The sequence below is a fragment of the Engraulis encrasicolus genome, chromosome 10 (assembly GCF_034702125.1).
Source record: "Engraulis encrasicolus isolate BLACKSEA-1 chromosome 10, IST_EnEncr_1.0, whole genome shotgun sequence".
Lineage (NCBI taxonomy): Eukaryota > Metazoa > Chordata > Actinopteri > Clupeiformes > Engraulidae > Engraulis > Engraulis encrasicolus.
This window is the reverse complement of record NC_085866.1, coordinates 37,791,813-37,809,229: the sequence shown is the minus strand read 5'-3', so window position 1 is coordinate 37,809,229 and position 17,417 is coordinate 37,791,813. Positions and strand designations below refer to the sequence as shown.

The 17,417-nt window shown below is 43.4% G+C and overlaps 1 protein-coding gene across 1 annotated transcript in view; it reads left to right on the top strand.

The window, feature by feature from the left end:
• The first annotated feature begins 1,407 nt into the window (after window positions 1-1,407).
• Window positions 1,408-17,417, top strand: part of LOC134457054 (periphilin-1-like) — a 24,793-nt gene continuing 8,783 nt past the window's right edge. Inside the window, exons 1-6 of the mRNA XM_063208819.1 lie at window positions 1,408-1,672; window positions 2,884-2,967; window positions 3,241-3,332; window positions 8,275-8,447; window positions 13,581-13,639; window positions 16,185-16,292. Coding sequence (XP_063064889.1) covers window positions 1,631-1,672; window positions 2,884-2,967; window positions 3,241-3,332; window positions 8,275-8,447; window positions 13,581-13,639; window positions 16,185-16,292 — 558 coding nt within the window. The 5' untranslated portion in view covers window positions 1,408-1,630. The remainder of the gene's footprint in view (window positions 1,673-2,883; window positions 2,968-3,240; window positions 3,333-8,274; window positions 8,448-13,580; window positions 13,640-16,184; window positions 16,293-17,417) is intronic.

Sequence of the window (17,417 nt, the reverse complement as noted above, 5' to 3'; positions counted from 1 at the left end):
GTAAAATGTGTCACACCAAAAGACATGCAACATGGAACTGGAGCAGCTGATAAGCTTGCTTTTTTGGGACATTATGAAGAGCTAAAACTCATCTTGTAGCTGTCAATGTCCCTCTGAGGTGATATTATTCTTCCTGAAAGAATGAGGAACCCCCACTTGGCAAGGGTGTCCAGACAATTACCCGTTCAAAAATTTAAATCTGGTGTCACATCATATGATATCAATTTTGGGGCCAAAATGTTTCAGTTAATGGTGGCTTCAAATTTATAATGCCTGAAATCTCCACTAAATAGGCTAAACAATGTATGTCTTGGTTATGATTACATGACTGAATATACAGAAAAGGAGTACATTTTCCTGTTTTTATTCTAAATCAAACTTTGGCACATGGATTGGAACCGTCACACCATATGACCATATGGGGCAGCCTTGGCCTAGTGGTTAGAGAGTTGGTCTTTCAATCTAGGTGTGGCCGGTTAGAATCCCCCCTGACCTCTCCTTACATCTCCATGGCTGAAGTGCCCTTGAGCAAGGCACCTAACCCCACATTGCTGCAGGAACTGTAAACAATACCCTGAAAAATAATAGTTGTAGGTCGCTTTGAATAAACGAAAGCGTCAGCTAAGTTTTTATATGATTTATATGAACATATACAACTGCACATTCTGAACAACATAAACACAGTTTTTAGCACCTTTTTATATAAATTACATAACTTTGACATAGGGGAACAAAGAAAAGGCCACGTCATGTCAACCACCCATATACAGCTTATAAATAAGGCGTAACGCAAGTAGGCCCACTTAAGGCCTACTGCAAGCTACCAATAATGGGCCCTGAACAGAAAAAGAGGGTCTACTATCATGTCGAGGGGGCCCGTTTCTTCAAGTCAAGGGACCATGTGGCCCCCCCACCTTGTGTGGGCCCCACTGCCTCTCGGGGGCTGCGGGGGTATACTTTACGCCCCTGCAGCCTAAATCATAGGGGTCAAAGCAGCTCAAGTAGCTGATGATTGTGCTGTCACTGGGGTGTGCTAGGCTACGCTGTTTTGACAGAATCACACGCATTCCCTTCTCTCTGCAGTGTTACAACAATTGTACAACAATTGTGTAATCCATTCGTCAGAATATGTTGGTGTGTGATAAAAATGCATAGGCCTAAACTAGGACTGCATGGTCTCCAAATGATAGTAGGGGCTCACAAAAACACCATGCCTCACATGATTCTGGAAAACTTGACTGTTACTTTCATGTCTGACCGCCTTTGCACAGTAGAAAATCTTCAGTGAGTCAGCTGCTTTATCAAATGTTTGCTGGAAGGAACAGGTGCTCATGTCACAGGCTCGTGCGTTCCATGGCGCGTTCACGTCTCTCTGCTTCCGCATGTCAGGTGAGGCGACGGTGTTTTTATTATCTGGAGATGTGTAAAGACAGAACACGTGGTTTCTCGTAAGCATACTGGATCAGCGGTCATACCTGCTTTGAGACCAGAGAGCGCTGATGATATGCCAACAGAAGTGTATGAGAGCTGTCGATAGTGAAAGTAACTGGAATGGTTTAGTTTACTGACCACTTCCTGGATCCAACACACTTCGACTTGGCACATTGAAGACGCACAAGGGGCAGGGGACATGTCAACACGCTCGCAGTATGCAGGGGGCTACAATAAACCGGTAAGTAATGCGATAATGCAAGTGACACTTTTATCTGGCATTGCGATGGGTGTGCGTATGCTTTATCCTCCCAACAGAATTTGCAATACTCAAAATTGCATCCAGGCCAGGACTTATACTGTCACATATGTTGCAAGTGAGTTTCAAGCAGTCATTAATCGATCTTGTATTTCAGCCAAATGAGTCACCTGGACAGCGGAGCACATGCGAGTTTTATTTATTTATGTTTTAATTATTATTTTAAACCAAACTGTGCTGTAGTTGCCCACAGTTTACGTGGTGTTTCTATCCTAACTAAATAAACATATTGGGCGGAACTGAAAGTAAGATCGATGCAGAATGTTGTTTTTTGTACTCATGCCATGGCTTTTGTGTTGGAGAAGCTCTGTGCCTTGCGCGCGCATTTGCAGACACCAATAGAGTTCTTCAGCGGAAGCGGAAGCATGTAGTAGATTGTAGTCTTTCATGTTAGCATTTAAGGACGTCCTGGTTCCTATCGGCTTCCGGCCTCCATTGGGAATGAATAGGGGTAAATTTCAAATAAGCTCCGAGAGCAAGCACGCGCTTAGCGAACCCCCGCAAACTGTCGAGGGTGTTAAAAATAGGCTGTAGGTATGACATGGTTGATCATTTTGTGTCAAACTTCGACATAAATACGATGTTGCGTCCATATGCTAAACCCGGAAGCTTTTGGCGACTACAGAAACGGCGCCAGTATCTAACGGCATGTACGTGCGGAAGGTTGTACCCATGGCAACCAAAGGAAAGTATGTAGTTCGGAAGTTTTAATGATCAGAAAGGGGTTAGCAATATTGAATTATAATCGTCATGATTTAACATGTGAATACACCAACATGATGATACGATCCGTTCCACTAATGAGAAAGGGATGCGGGGACACGCTAATGTTCGTTGTTGCCGTGCAACTTATATTTTTGCCAAACCTGAATCTCTATGGCGTTTTGCAATGTAAAAAATCGCCAGGGAACCGGTAGTCCAAACGCCGCATACAAGTTGACGTCAACGCTGAAGAGCTCTATATAACATGTATTGGTGAGCTCAAAGCTCCGACAACGAAGTGGTCGTTGGATGGAACAGTGTATGCTCTGTGCTGTCTTTATTATCAATTCATTTGCTACTCAAATTGTGCTTAGTTCTACCACGGTTTACACAAACACTGCCCATCCGCGGCTTTTGGTTTCGTTTTGCAGAGCTCCACCCGTCACCGGGAACGAACGGACGAACCGGCTGACAAGAGGTCGAGCGGGGACAACCCCATCAAGCGCGTAGGAGGGGTACGGCATTTCATTCAGACTTTTTAAAAACGTTAAAAAAAAAATCTTGCGTAAATGTTACCTCTAGTCAGAATGTATGTGCATTCTCAATACACTTACAATTTACTCAGAACTGGGACGTGTGTTGACGAGTGTGTTTGACTGTTTTCGTTTAGTAGGACGTTTTGGATGAAAGTCAAGTGTAACGTTTGTATGTGTCCTTATGTTCCTTTCTTATGTGAATGCACTATTCACGAAATAATCATCCATTATGTATTTATTTTGCTATTGAAGGATGACAACAGACCTTTCAGAAGACTCAGAAGTCCCACAGGACCAAGTCGTCCATTCAGGCCGAGGTTTGGAGGCAGATTCTACAGGCCAAGGTAAGACAGTTGAAGAGGAAATGACTGCACAGTTACTACCCTGGCAGACTTTTTTTTATCTGAAGTGGGTCAAAGACCTTGTACCACATCAAAGGAGATTGTACGGATGTTAATAAAGGTGTTATTTTGCACATGCATGCATGCATTGTATCCAGGGCTCTAAATTATCTTTTTTTCTTCACCACCAGCCAAAAATAGATATTTTTTCTTACTAGCCAAATGGAAGGTCAACTAGCCATTTATTTTCTCATCAAAATAAACCTACATTTCATTAGTTTTAACACAACATACACTAGCCAAACACTACAACTCACATCCCCCACACAGCATCACTCAAACTTCACACACAATATAGGCAAAATACCATGGAGGACAATGCACAGAAAAGAGGGGAGGGGAGGAGAAGAGATGAAGGGAGAGGAGAGTAGAGGGACAGGAAAGAAAACACACACACACACACACACACACACACACACACACACACACACACACACACACACACACACACACTTCATGCTGTTTATGCTGCTAGATACCTTTAAATGCCTCCAGGATTAATACATGTTGCTTTACTCTACTACCACGGGCATGACAAGTACTAGCCTACTCTATGTCTACACTAGACAACCAGTAACATCACGGAGACCATAGCTAGCTTACTTTGTTCATTTAGCGTCAGTAGTTTTTTATCATAGTTTTTTGTCCCACTTACTTGCACATCCATGTCAAATCCGTGCAGGATCTTTGTCAAAAGCATGCATGTTATTAGGAAACATATCGTATGCAGTTGCGACAACTTCTGACAGCGCTGACACTATCCTGACAGACAGCTGTCCTGCTCCTCTGCCCACGTCGCTATCTTGCATTCACTGCGACACATAACCTTGCTCTAACCACTGCCCTATTCTTTATCACCCGCTCAAAACCTACAGAACCGAAGTAATCCCCGCTCGTCCTCTTATTGAACATTTTTATCAACCATAGTTCCAGGGCGGGCTTCAAACACGCTGCCTTAGAGATTACACGGGCAGCCAATGGGTGTGGGCTACATCATGACGGTAGTGTTCATGGGTAATGTAGGCAATCTTGCTGTTTTAGTATTCATCAGACGGGCAGCTGTTTACCGCGTTCAGAATACTTCAGTCGGCCGCAGCGCTACCAGCCAATTTGGCTAGTGGGTAATTTTTTCTACTAGCCAAAACGAAATTTCACCCGCATTTGGGGGGTTTGCGGGTGTTAATTTAGAGCCCTGTTTGTATCTGCAAAAAAAGGTAGAACAGGATCAAGCCACTCTAAGGCTGAATACCATTTCACCCCTTAGCCTTACGCCTTTCATCTTCCCCCTTCTTTTTGCGCGCTCACGTGTATGGGTAGTGGCATCCCAATTCACGTTAAGGCAGAGGGGTAGGTGGAATGGGAAGGGCTTTCTATCCCGCCAAACAGAGATTTTCCATGGGCACACTTCAAACGAAGGGCTATAACAGATTTCCCCAAGTTCATTGTGAATGCCTTTGAAAATTGGTGTCATCCACAACAGCACACAAAGGTATTTTCGACGTAATTGACGGTTTTACAGTGGTAATAATTATTCCATTGCACTAAGTTTAACATTGTCCCAATGTGTAGTAGTCATTTTATCCATGAAACGCACATGAAAAAAAAACAATATTAACATCAACACAATGCATGGAAGTCATGAAGGTTTGGCGAGGGTTGCGCCACTGTTGTCCTTTTTTAAATTGTTGTGCAAGTAATTACAAGTAATATCGCTGGTTTAACCCTAGAGAGGCTGTTTTTTGAATGCTATGGGTGTCATTCCGTGATTGTTGGAGGGCTTGCGTTTCAATCGACGAGGGGCAAGGGGAAGGCGTAGACGTAGGCGTGTGGGTAGAAATTAGAAATGGGATTCGGCCTAAATAGTCACACGCGATGTTGTAGTTCATAGAATTACGGGTAACACTTTATTTTAGGGATACATCTATTAGCACTAATACATACAATGTGCCTGTATAAGTAACTTGTAAGGCATGTACAAAGCAAAATCAAACATTTGCTAGGCATGTATTCGCAAATGTCTTGTTCATGCACAATAAGGGATTTATTACCAATTTAACCTTAGTAAGGGTCTAGTAGGCCTTAGCGTTTGCTTAGTACATGCCTTACAAGTTAATTATGCAGGCATTAACATTGTATGTATTAGTGCTTATAGATGTATCCCTAAAATAAAGTGTTACGGAATTACGTTTAGAGTAGTATGGTATTTTACTTGAGGCTTATTTTGCCATCACAGCACATCAGTCGTTCAAAATAATACTGCCAAAGCCCAACAGTAAAGGCAATGCCAGCAGTTGATTCAAACAAGTTAATCCAGTAAAACCAGTAGCTGATTGTAGACTCTGTCTAAATATCTATCAGCCAGTCTTCATGACAAAATATTTCTTGGAAGACAGAAGATGTTCATGACCTCAAGACAAATAGGGAGACAATTTCCCCTTTATCCAGTTCAAAAGGCCTTTGCAGAACAAAAAGCAGTTATCCAGGGACTACGTGTTCAGAATGAATCTCAAGTTTCTTCCTGGTTGTTTAACTTTTAGCGAAAGTGAAAGCACCTTAGTCAGACTTTGAACCTTATGGATCACTACGTTGCAAAACAGTGTTGTTTATTCAAAATGTCCAGACGTAATTTCGATAGTAGCCCTGTAGTTTAACTAAAGTGACTGAGGTTTTAGTGCACCAGCATCTTCCTCAGAGTCCATGGAATAGCCACTATGGTTGAAATAGGAATGTATGTACTAGGGATGGTACAAACCGCACCGAAAACCGAAACCGTACAATTCACACACATACCGAACCGAACCGTGCCATCCGTCGCAAACCGCAATTCATGTACTGCCCAGAAAAATATGTAAAACAGATTCTAGGAGTGTCTTATCCAGTCTCTCTGATTAAAACATTTGCTATAAGAACAATCAGAGGATGACACAATTAAAATCACACCATTTTCACATTATGAGCCTATACAATAAGCCTATTATAAGCCTATACATCACTTTATAACTGCAGTTATATAAATATTGTTTAATATTCCCAGTGCATCATTTATCATGAACTAAAAAAAAGAACCGTAGAGAACCGAAAACCGTGACCTTGACACCGTGATATGAAGCGAACCGTGAATTTTGTGAACCGTACCACCCCTAGTATGTACCTATAAGTGGTAATATAGCATCTGCATAAGCATGGCTAGAGTGTGCCTCTGTGGTCCCTGCTATGACCAGAGTTGTATAGAAGTAGAAGTACTCTGACAGATGTAATTACAACACCAGTAGTATGACATTACAAAGTTAAAACCATGTAATATCATACCATTAATGTTGTACTTACATGTGTAAGAGTAGTTTGACTTCTACTTAATACAACTTTATGATATGTTTGCAAAATGAGGTGTTGAATGTCAAATGTCAAAGTCAAGATTACACTTGCCGCCATTCAACTAATAAACCTACTTTCCTGTGTTGATGTTGACAATCCATCACTGTCTGGTGTGTATTAAAGTCCTAATGTAAGAATATTTCTCAAGCGTAATGTGAGGTTGATTGCTACATCAATCCAGCGTATTTGATAAGACAGGATGCTATAACACACCCAGTGGTGCAGTCAGGACAAAGGATTTCCTGATGGTTCAAGGCCTTTCGAGTGGCTTTTTCTACCATGCAGGTTATGCACACATATCTGAGGCAACACCTCCCTGGTATTGCTGTATTTGAATAAAAGCAAATTAATTTGTCAGCCAGTGTCATATTACTGTCATGCCTCTCTGTGGTGATTGCTGTGCAGCGCAAGTTGGTATGCTTTGAAGTCTGGCTGATGGCCACAGCCTTATGGGCTTCAGGGGTTATTCTTGGGTGCATTCTAATATGCAAACTCCCTTCCTCCATTGCTCCCTTGCTCCCTTGCATGCTTGTGGCCTCGCGACGACGTCCATGACGACAGAAGTGTGTTTCAATATCTTACAAAAGTGCAGTTCTAATATCACTTTCTCATTTGCAATCGATATGGTGAATGAAGAATAGTGCCCCAAAAGTTGTTGTGGCTAGGCTGATGTTGTCTCCATGGAGGCGCGGCGTCAGTGAAACGCGAGGCCACAACCTCAGGTCGAGGACGGGAGTCTGCATAGTGGAATCCACCCCTTGTGTTGAGTGTGTTCTACCTCCCAAACACAAATGCTAGAAAATGTTCATTGTTTGCTTGCTGCATGTACTGTAACCTAGTCCTGCACAGTATACCACTTCTGTCTCAAACTCGTGACCTTTCATCAACCCTCTGGCATGGGACCACAGTTGCCAAACCACTGAGTTAAAGGACCAACAGCTCAGTTGCTGGTGCATCTGATTGAGGCTTTGGGAGGGAGATGTATTAACATACCACCAAACTCTACTGGTTGGCATCCGTTACACTTACCCCCAGGAAACTCCTTAGTCTTTCGCACCCTTGGAGCTCCTCTGGAACATGCCCAATGTTCCATAGTAGTCAGTTGTATGCTTTAACTTTTTTGTTAGCTTTTTGTTACAGCCAGAATGGCTTGACTATGTTTTAATGCTTAAGCAAAGAATGGTGAAGCTTTTGATTCATGGAGCATCTTGCGCAAACCTTTTTCATTCTCTAATGCTTTTATTGTATGGTATATTGCCCTATATGTTGACTGCTGAATGTTTCATGTTGGGTGTAGAGCATGTTGTTGGATGGGTGTGCAGATCCGAATGAACAAGTGTGCTCTGCTGATCCAGATGTGTATTGTCTCCTTTGGGGATTGTGCCTAAATTCGTAATGAGCCTATTTTGTTACTGGTGATTGGTTTTGTATGCTTTTTTTGTTAATGGAGGAAACAAAGTCAATAAAGATATTTGTCCAAAAAAAACCCTTGATGTGTCTTCCTCTCCAGGTTTATCCCATTCAGGGACCGAGGCTTCTTCCGCAGGCCCTCCATTGGCTTCCATCGGCAGCACAGTCCACACCATAATCTCAGGTCCCCAGCGCTGCGTCATAAAGTCTCGTCCCCCTCACGGCCCGACGCACGGCCCTCCCCATCGCCATCCCCCTCAGAGCAGAGCAAAGGTAAGCAAAGGCAAAGCACAGCTAGCTGCTCTGCTCACCCAGGCTGGCTGGCTAAGCTGTATGACTGTTGCATGCATCCTGTCTGCCTGAACTGGTGGCACATGGGGACTGATAATGGCGTAGCCTCTTACTGCAGATGGGGTCGGCAGCGTCGGTTCTATTCACTATTTGCTGAAAATGCTCAACTACATTATAACAACATTGCTATGACATTACTGAGAGCCTTAAGTAACAGATTAAGACATAGCCATTACAATTTTGGTGACAGTAAGTTTATAACATGGGGGGTTAAGGGCTGAAACGTGTCAATGGTGGACATGGTAGTTTGATATTTAGTAACGTCGTTTGACAGTATGTTTTTCTCCAATTTAAATTTACATTTTTTACTTGCACTCAAAGGTGCATTTTGTTCAAGAAGTTGAGCACACATATTCCCTCTTGGACATGGGAGGTGAGAATGGCCTGGCTATAATTATGGGTCTGGTGCTTTATGATGATGTTGTTGTAAAAGAGCCGAAGTATGCTGCATTTGTGACAGCAGGCCTTTTCTTTTGAAACTGGTGCAAGAACACCCCTTACACCTCACATGTGGTTTTTCAAAGATACCGGACTCTTTACTTCTGTAAACTGATCTAGCTTGAAGTTGAACGTGACCTTGAAGGAACCTTCTTATTTAAAAAACAAAATGCTCATATGTTAGTTAAAAGTCCCAGTGAAATGTGAGAATACATAGGCTTTTTTGTCTAAGTGTTTGCATTACCTAGTTTAACAGTATAGCAAATTAAGCATGGCAATGCAAGTCTATGGGAGCCAACAAAACATCATCAAATGTACTTATAAACTACATTAAGATTAATGTAAATTTCACCAAAGTGCAAAACAGCTATTTAATCCCATCCTACGATCACCACCGTACTTCCATAATGAAATGTGTTCCCTGAATTGAGCAAGCTGATCTATACCTCTCAGAGTTTTGTGTGTGCTTCTTCCCCCAGTCAGTCTGGCACACTGCTGTTAGCATGTAGCTATACTCAGCATGGCTGTTGGTATTTTGGTGGCTGAAGTTAGATGCGACCAAACTCTTCCTGTTGCAGTATCAATGTGATGTCAAACCGCACACAACGTGTTACTACGTCTGTCATTGTAGTTCCCATTTTCATAGCATAGAAAATCGCCATGTTTCATTTTGTATAACTTAACTTGGTTTCGAGTAACTGGTCATATAGGCTAAGCACACATCAACAGGGAAATACAGAAGAGTGTGGCAGGAAAACATTCTGAGCCTGGCTCTATATGCTAACAGGAGTCTGACTGACTGGGAGCACACACAAAAAGTCAGAGAGGTACGGATAAGCCCATCTCAATTCAGAGAAGAACACATTTCACATTTCATTATGGTGGAAGTATGGTGGACTGTTCCTTTAATGACAGCAACCATCATGGCAGCCAAAATGAGGAATTATGTACAGCCTTTATCAGAGACAGATATCCTGTGCCTCACATCACACACTTGTGTCAGTGCACTGAAGGTTGGTGCATAGTGCTCATAGTGCACTTGGGTCTTTAGTGCATAGTGTCATGTACATTTCCCTCACCCCATGGCAACTATCTTGCATACAATACTTGGCTTTGCATGAAAATGTTGGTGTCTCAGCAGCATTACTTACAGAATTAAAAGACTCTTGACCAAACTCTTCTACTGAACTGCAACCCATGTGCGCCACGTGTCTTCGGTTTTGTTTACAACATGCCGACCATTTAGTGTGTGCAGTGTCCATCGTTCAAAAACTACTGTTTTTGACTGTTGTTAGGCAGAATCCTGGCACTTTCAGCTCATTGAATTTACAGCGTGAGCGCCCTACACACAGAAACATTGCGCCTGAAGTGCACAAGTGCTCAATATGAGACACGGAAGTAGTCTTGTCTAACAAGATACAATAACAAAGTCTGTGCACATTATTTGTTAGCATCGCATGTGTACCAGGTAATCCATCCATTAATCTAATCTTGACAGGTCTCAGTTGCATCTGTTTGTATACTTTGCTTCTAGTTCCAACTGTGTTACTTAGGAAGTTGTTTGCTGTTGTGCTTGTGCTGACCTGCATTTTCCATCGTAGTTGGGTTGTGGTAGGGCAGAAAATATGAAATAATACAATAAGTAGTAATTAAATTATTTTATATTTTATGGTCACTGGATCACTACAGGTAGATGTTAAAAACTGCTGAGCATTGGTGCCTGTCGCACCTCCTCCGGTGTCCATGGGTCAGCTGCAGGGTCATCAGCCAGAAACCACCATTCACCAACGTTTCGCTCCTTTAATTTTGGTACGTCTCCTGGCGGTGGAGCAGTGACAGGGACATCTCCCCGTCACCCCCTGCAGCTGATGGGTGTTTTCCCTTGCGGCTGTTGTCTGGGGTTAGGTGTTCTTCCCCCACGTTTTGTCCTTTCTCCTGAGCCAGAGGCAAAAGCTTGCTTTTTCAGCCTCCTCTGCCCAGGGCCTTTGTTACCTTTCTGAGGTTTCCTCCGGTGAGTGCTACGTCCCACAGGAGGCGTGTGGTTGACAAAACTAAGCCTCGACACCTGTCCTCTACTGGATAGATGGTGGTCTTCCAGCCACCCTCTCGGCACTCAGCAGCCAGCTCTGAGTACTTGGGCTTCTTACGTTCGAAGGCGGCCTCAATCCCTTCCTCCATAGGTACTGTGAGCTTGATAAGGATCGCTGCTCTTGTCTTAACTGACCACACAACAATGTCTGGTCGGAGGGATGTGGTGGTGATCTCCATAGGAAACTGAAGCTTCCTGTCAAGATCGACTCTCATGCTCCATTCCTGGTCAGGGGTGAATGGCCTTGATGGTTTCCTTGGCCTATTTTTGTTTGACCTATGTTCCCCATTTTCAAGTGTGAAGAAAGGAGTGTACTGTATGTACTGTCTACCTGGAATATTGGTCTACAAATGCATGATGCATATAGCGTTAACAGCAAATGTATTAACAGCAGACAATGAAATGTACATGCATTCTCTTGCATCGCTTTAACAATGTGGATGAACACAGGACTGAAAAACTATTGAAATGCAACATAAAGAATTTGAGATAAAACAGTAATCACACATATACACTTGAGCTAAAATGCATTTTTAATACAAGACCATCAAGCTATAATCTAAGAGCCTTATCAGTTGCACTGTCAACTGATTTTGCAACAGAGAGGAGGAAGTGCAAGTTAACCACAGCAGATTCTAAAATTAAAAGGCGCCATCCACAGACTTGAAAAAAAAAAACACTGTGAATTTAACTCCTTAAAGGATAAGTGCACTATTTTGAACATTTAGCCCCTGAGTGTCTGCAATAAAGTACATTACTCACCAATTTTTTAATGTTTGTTGCGGTCTCCGTTATTTGGCTAATTTTGGAATTTGTCTCAATTCGCTTTAGAATGGCCCTCTATGAGCATGTCCCTATCTGTCCTTAAAACCAGCCTAAACATTTGTTTTCAAGAATGTGCCACTCACCAAGTGTGTAGTGGTCTTCACAGGTATTCGTCAGCATGTTTTGTAATGAAACATGGCTTCTGCATGCTTTATGTTGCAATTTGTAAACACATATTTTTTCTTTCATTTACAAAATGCCAAATAAACCATGACAGAGTCCTTATTTCACTTTCAAACCAATGAACACCCCTAACCACTTGGTGAGATGCATATCTTTGTTTAGGGTGGTTATAAGATATTGACAGATATGGACTTGCCCGTAGACAGCCATTCTAAAGTCGGTTGAGACAAAATCCAAATTAATCAAATAACGGAGGCAGCAAACATTAAAATTAAATGGTGAGGACCACTCTATTGCATTGCAGACAACTTAAAAGGGGCTTACTATTCAAAATAGTGCACTTGTCCTTCAAGATTTGAAATTACATGTAAATACGTTTCAGATAGTATTTGGTCCCACTCAAAAATAGTGTTCATTTTACTCGTATGGTCTGTGTAACAGTTCCATAGTTAATTCTACTCAATGTGCGTAAATATTAAAAGCTGTAGAGTTGAATTTACACTTGCCACCTGAAGAATTTTACTCTGACTGACTGTCGATAGCACTGTTTGAGTACATTTATTTTCCATATGTTGCAAATACTGGATTTATATACGTTAACTATAAAATATGGATTTTTTTACTGTGTCACAGTTCACACTTGCAAATGAATGTATTTTAATTTGTTTGTAGATCTTGTAAAATTACAGTAACAACTATAATTTCAACCTGTGAATGGAAATACAGTAGACATAGTTGTTGATTAAAATTGCTGGACACTTTTAGTCAGCATAAATGCAAATATACAATGCTTTTTTATTAGGAATGTTAGTGCACATTTCGTATTTCTTTGCATGTGGATAGTCAGAGATACCCGTAGACATGCTGGATTCAGAAAGAAAAACCATGCCACATATTTGCTTCAGCCAATTCAGCCAACCAAGTGATCCTACTTACCACACCCCTTCAGCCAGGTTGAGGAGCTAATTTGTGAAACCACCTGTGTGAGTAGCACAGGCAGGAGTAATACATGTTTTTTTTTGTTTATGAACACGGTGTTGTGAGGAGGAAGGAAGGAAGACAATGGCAGCCAACCATGTGAGCTAATTTTTTGACCGACAGCGGTTTCCAACAATCAGAGGTTGAGTTGTGCGCAGTCAAGGTCACGCATACAGGGAGAAACAAAAAATGAGAACCTATGTATATCTGACTTTTACTTTCACAATCTGGTTTGTCTGCCCCCGGATAGGACCGCATGTAAGCCTGTATCTGTGCGTAACAACCTCTGCACTGCACTTACATATCCTCACCACAGTGAGGCAGTGCTGAGTTGCAGTCAGCCCATCTTTGAGGCTGGCAGACACTGAATGACGTTGCTCAGTGAGTTATTTTTGCACTTTTCTTCTCATAGGTTCTATGTGGGGAAACACATGAAGGCAACAGCAACCTTTCTAATTAATATTCCATGTCAACATGTATGTTTCTCTGTGTGTGTGTGCGTGTGTGTGTGTGTGTGTGTGTGTGTGTGTGTGTGTGTGTGCGAGCGCGCGTGCGTGTGCGTGTGCGTGTGCGTGTGTACATGTCTGCGTGTGTGCTCTCAGCAACATCTCGGGCTTCTGGCGATTCGGTCCGTGAGGAGAGGTCCTCCCTGTCGTTCACGGTAAGACTTTGTTTGGAACTCCGCCACCGTGATGTTACCATGGCACCTTCAGTGAAGGCTTCAAATTGCACCGTCAACATACACACCACACAAACACAAAAAACAACTGTGGTGTGTGTGTGTGTGCTCTCTTTCGTCTCTATCTTAAGGAATCTGCTACCTTCCTCTCACCACTGCTTGTCTTGGCCTCCGTAGCTCCTCTTTCCCCTGTACCACCCACACATTTCTCCCTTCTGATGTCTGCCTGTACCGGTCTGTCCATCTTTGTCTCTATTTTTCTCTCTGTCTGTCCATCTTTGTCTCTGTCTCGTTCTGTCTCTATTTTTCTCTCTCTCTGTTTCTTCTCTCTCTCTCTCTCTCTCTCTCTCGCTCTCTCTCTCGCTCTCGCTCTCGCTCTCTCGCTCTCGCTCTCTCTCGCTCTCGCTCTCTCTCTCTCTCTCCCCCCTGTATGTTTATGTATGGAGTTGACTCTGCCCCTATGTTGCCTGTCTGTGATGTGTTGTGATGTGATGTGATCTACCTGACCTCCTCCAATCAGGCTGCCTAATAGCCATGCGTGCCGCCATCATCTCCTCTATCCCTCCCTGGAGCCAAACACATCATTGCGCTCATAAAACGCCAGCCTTCCCAAATCCCTTGAGAAACACAGCACACAAACACACACTGATACACTAACACATGCACAGATACACACACATGCATACACACACGCCTACACACACGTCTACACACACACACACAGACACACACAGACACACACACACACACACACACAAAACACACACACAAAACACACACACAAAACACACACACACACACACACACACACACACACACACACGTGCAAGGAACGTATGAACACATGTGTGCACACACACACACGTATGCAAACACATATGCACACACACACACACACACACACACACACACACACACACACACACACACACACACACACACCCTCTCCTTCCAAAGGCTTGCAGTCGAGAATGAAAACAAAATGAGCGCGTTGTAAGGGGACACGCCAAAGGGAAGAGAGTTGATGGGAAAAGAGAGGGGGTTGAGGGGGGGGCACAGATTTTGAGCGCTCGCCAAATGACACATAGATGGAAACAGTGAACTCTGATAGTCATAACGGGCACACAAATTAGATTAGCATCCGCAAATAATCCCTCCGACGCTGGATGACAGCGCTGGGGCCGGGGAGGAGGAGAGGCATTTTTCTACCTCTAATTGAATGGAAGGAGGATCACATCGCTACCCACTATTTCTTTCTTCCCCCTCGAGAGGGAATTTGTCTTCCAACCATTAACATTGTCTCTTTGTTTTTTCTCCTTTGCCCTCTTTCTTTTGCAATATTTATCTTTCTTTCTCCATATCTCGGTCTATCTGCCTGTCTGTCTGTCTCTCTTTCTCTCTCTCTCTCTCTCTCTCTCTCTCTCTCTCTCTCTCTCTCTCTCTCTCTCTCTCTCTCTCCCTCTCTCTCTCCATCTCTCTCTGTCTGTGTAAGTGTGTGTGTCTGTCTGTCTGTCTGTTTCTCCCTTTCTTTCTCTCTCTGTCTCACTGACTTTAGTCATTCCTGTTTTTTGGGGCTAGTTCTTTCTTTCTTTCTTTCTTTCTTTCTTTCTTTCTTTCTTTCTTTCTTTCTTTCTTTCTTTCTGTCTTTCTGTCTTTCTGTCTTTCTGTCTGTCTTTCTCATCCTCCACCTCTTTCTTCTTTTTTTCCCACCTGCACCTGCTGTGTGATTGTTACTATCGTGTAAGGGATCACGGGCTGTCAGTGCGCTACAGGCTGTGACAGGAAGGCAAAGCTATGATAATCTGCAGCCCTGACCTACAGGTCCTCTCGTCTCCTCATGACAGCAACACATAAGGTTGACCCTGCTGACACACATGGAGCCAGGGCTCTGTCAATATTTGGACATCTCTTTTTTGTCGCTTTCTCGCTTCTCTCTCTCTCTCTCTCTCTCTCTCTCTCTCTCTCTCTCTCTCTCTCTCTCTCTCTCTCTCTCAGTTGTCAATCTCTGTTGCAGATGAAAGGTTTTCTGTTTGCGTAGTATCTATCTTTCTCAGTTTCTCTCTGTCTTTGATGTCCATGTGATAATAAGCTTGTTTTGGACTGAACAATGTTTTTGACGATGTGATGGTGAGGCATCCTCCTTGAATGGTGATGTGGTTCTCAACCCTTTTCGAATAAACAGCCCCCCCCCCCCGGACTTCGTCGTAAGCCTTCAAATGCCCACTTTACCTCATCATAAACCTCCCAATGCCCCCTTAGTATTAAACAATAAAACAGCGCCCCCCTAGGGCTCCCCAATGCCCCCTGGGAGGCTGAAGAGCCCCCATTGAGAGGCACTAGTATATGAAATGTAACATGTAATGGAAACCGGTGACAATGATGTACAATAAATGAGAGTTACATTTCTTAATCTCTCTTTCTTCTGTCTCTCTCACTCTCTTTCCTCTCTCTCTCTCTCTCTCTCTCTCTCTCTCTCTCTCTCTCTCTCTCTCTCTCTCTCTCTCTCTCTCTCTCTCTCTCTCTCCAGGTGTCTCGTCAGAGTAAAGTGTCCCAGGGCAGGGACCCGCCGTCTGCTGTGACCAGGGCAGCAGCCAGGAGCCGAGCCATACAGAAGAAGAGACGCGAGATCGAAGAGGTGAGCCAAGCAACTGTCTAACATGCACACACACACACACACACACACACACACACACACACACACACACACACACACACACACACACACACACACACACACACACACACACACACACACACTACTTTCCTATTTGGATTTACAGATAGACAAGATAGACGTAGCATAATCCAAATATAGCTCAAATGAGTCTTAAGGCTCTTTTCCACTGCCGGTTTTCAGGTAGGCCTACAGCTCGACACAGCACGACTCGGCCTCCACTTTATGCTTTTCCATTGGGCACAACGCAGCTCAATCGTAAAGCGAAAAGCGGCAGCCAAGTCGCACTGTGTCAAGTTGTAAGCCTACCAGAAAAACGGCAGTGGAAAAGAGCCTTTAGGGTGTTCTTAGGTTCTAAGGTGTTCTAAAGTGACTTCTCCAAATGAAGAGACTCACAGTTATCCAAGATGCTAAGACGTTTTTTTGTGAATTGCCTGGCCTTTCTTTTTGACAATCTGACATGGGCACATGACACACACACACACACACACACACACACACACACACACACACACACACACACACACACACACACACACACACACACACACACACACACACACACACACACACACACTACTGCCTGTGACGCACTCAGGTGTAGAAAAAAATGCTGTTTTCATGTTTTTCATCATACAGTATATTCCTCCCACTCATACACTTCACCCAGCAAGTGACCACTTCACAACTAAAAAGTGACCAACCGCTTGGGGCAATACAGTACAGGGTTCTCTTGTCGTCACTGTAGAGGCCACATGAGGAATTGAAAGTAATTCCTTTATATCACAGTGTTGTTCCCACAGCACACATAGTGGACAAAGATGAAATCTAGTTTCTGCATTGAATGTATGACCTCCTGTGTGAGCCACGTGTGTGCGTGCGTGCGTGCGTGCGTGCGTGCGTGCATGCGCGCGCGCGCGTGTGTGTCTGTTGCTGTAACACTTAGTTCATTATGAAGTATTTTCGTTGTAATTGCAAAGGCTATGTTGGTAGGAAGTGTACGCAGGGTTATTTGGGACACCATGTTCTCACACAAGAGAAGACACAAGGTATTGAGAGCCTTGATGACAGTGCTGACGTGAGAGA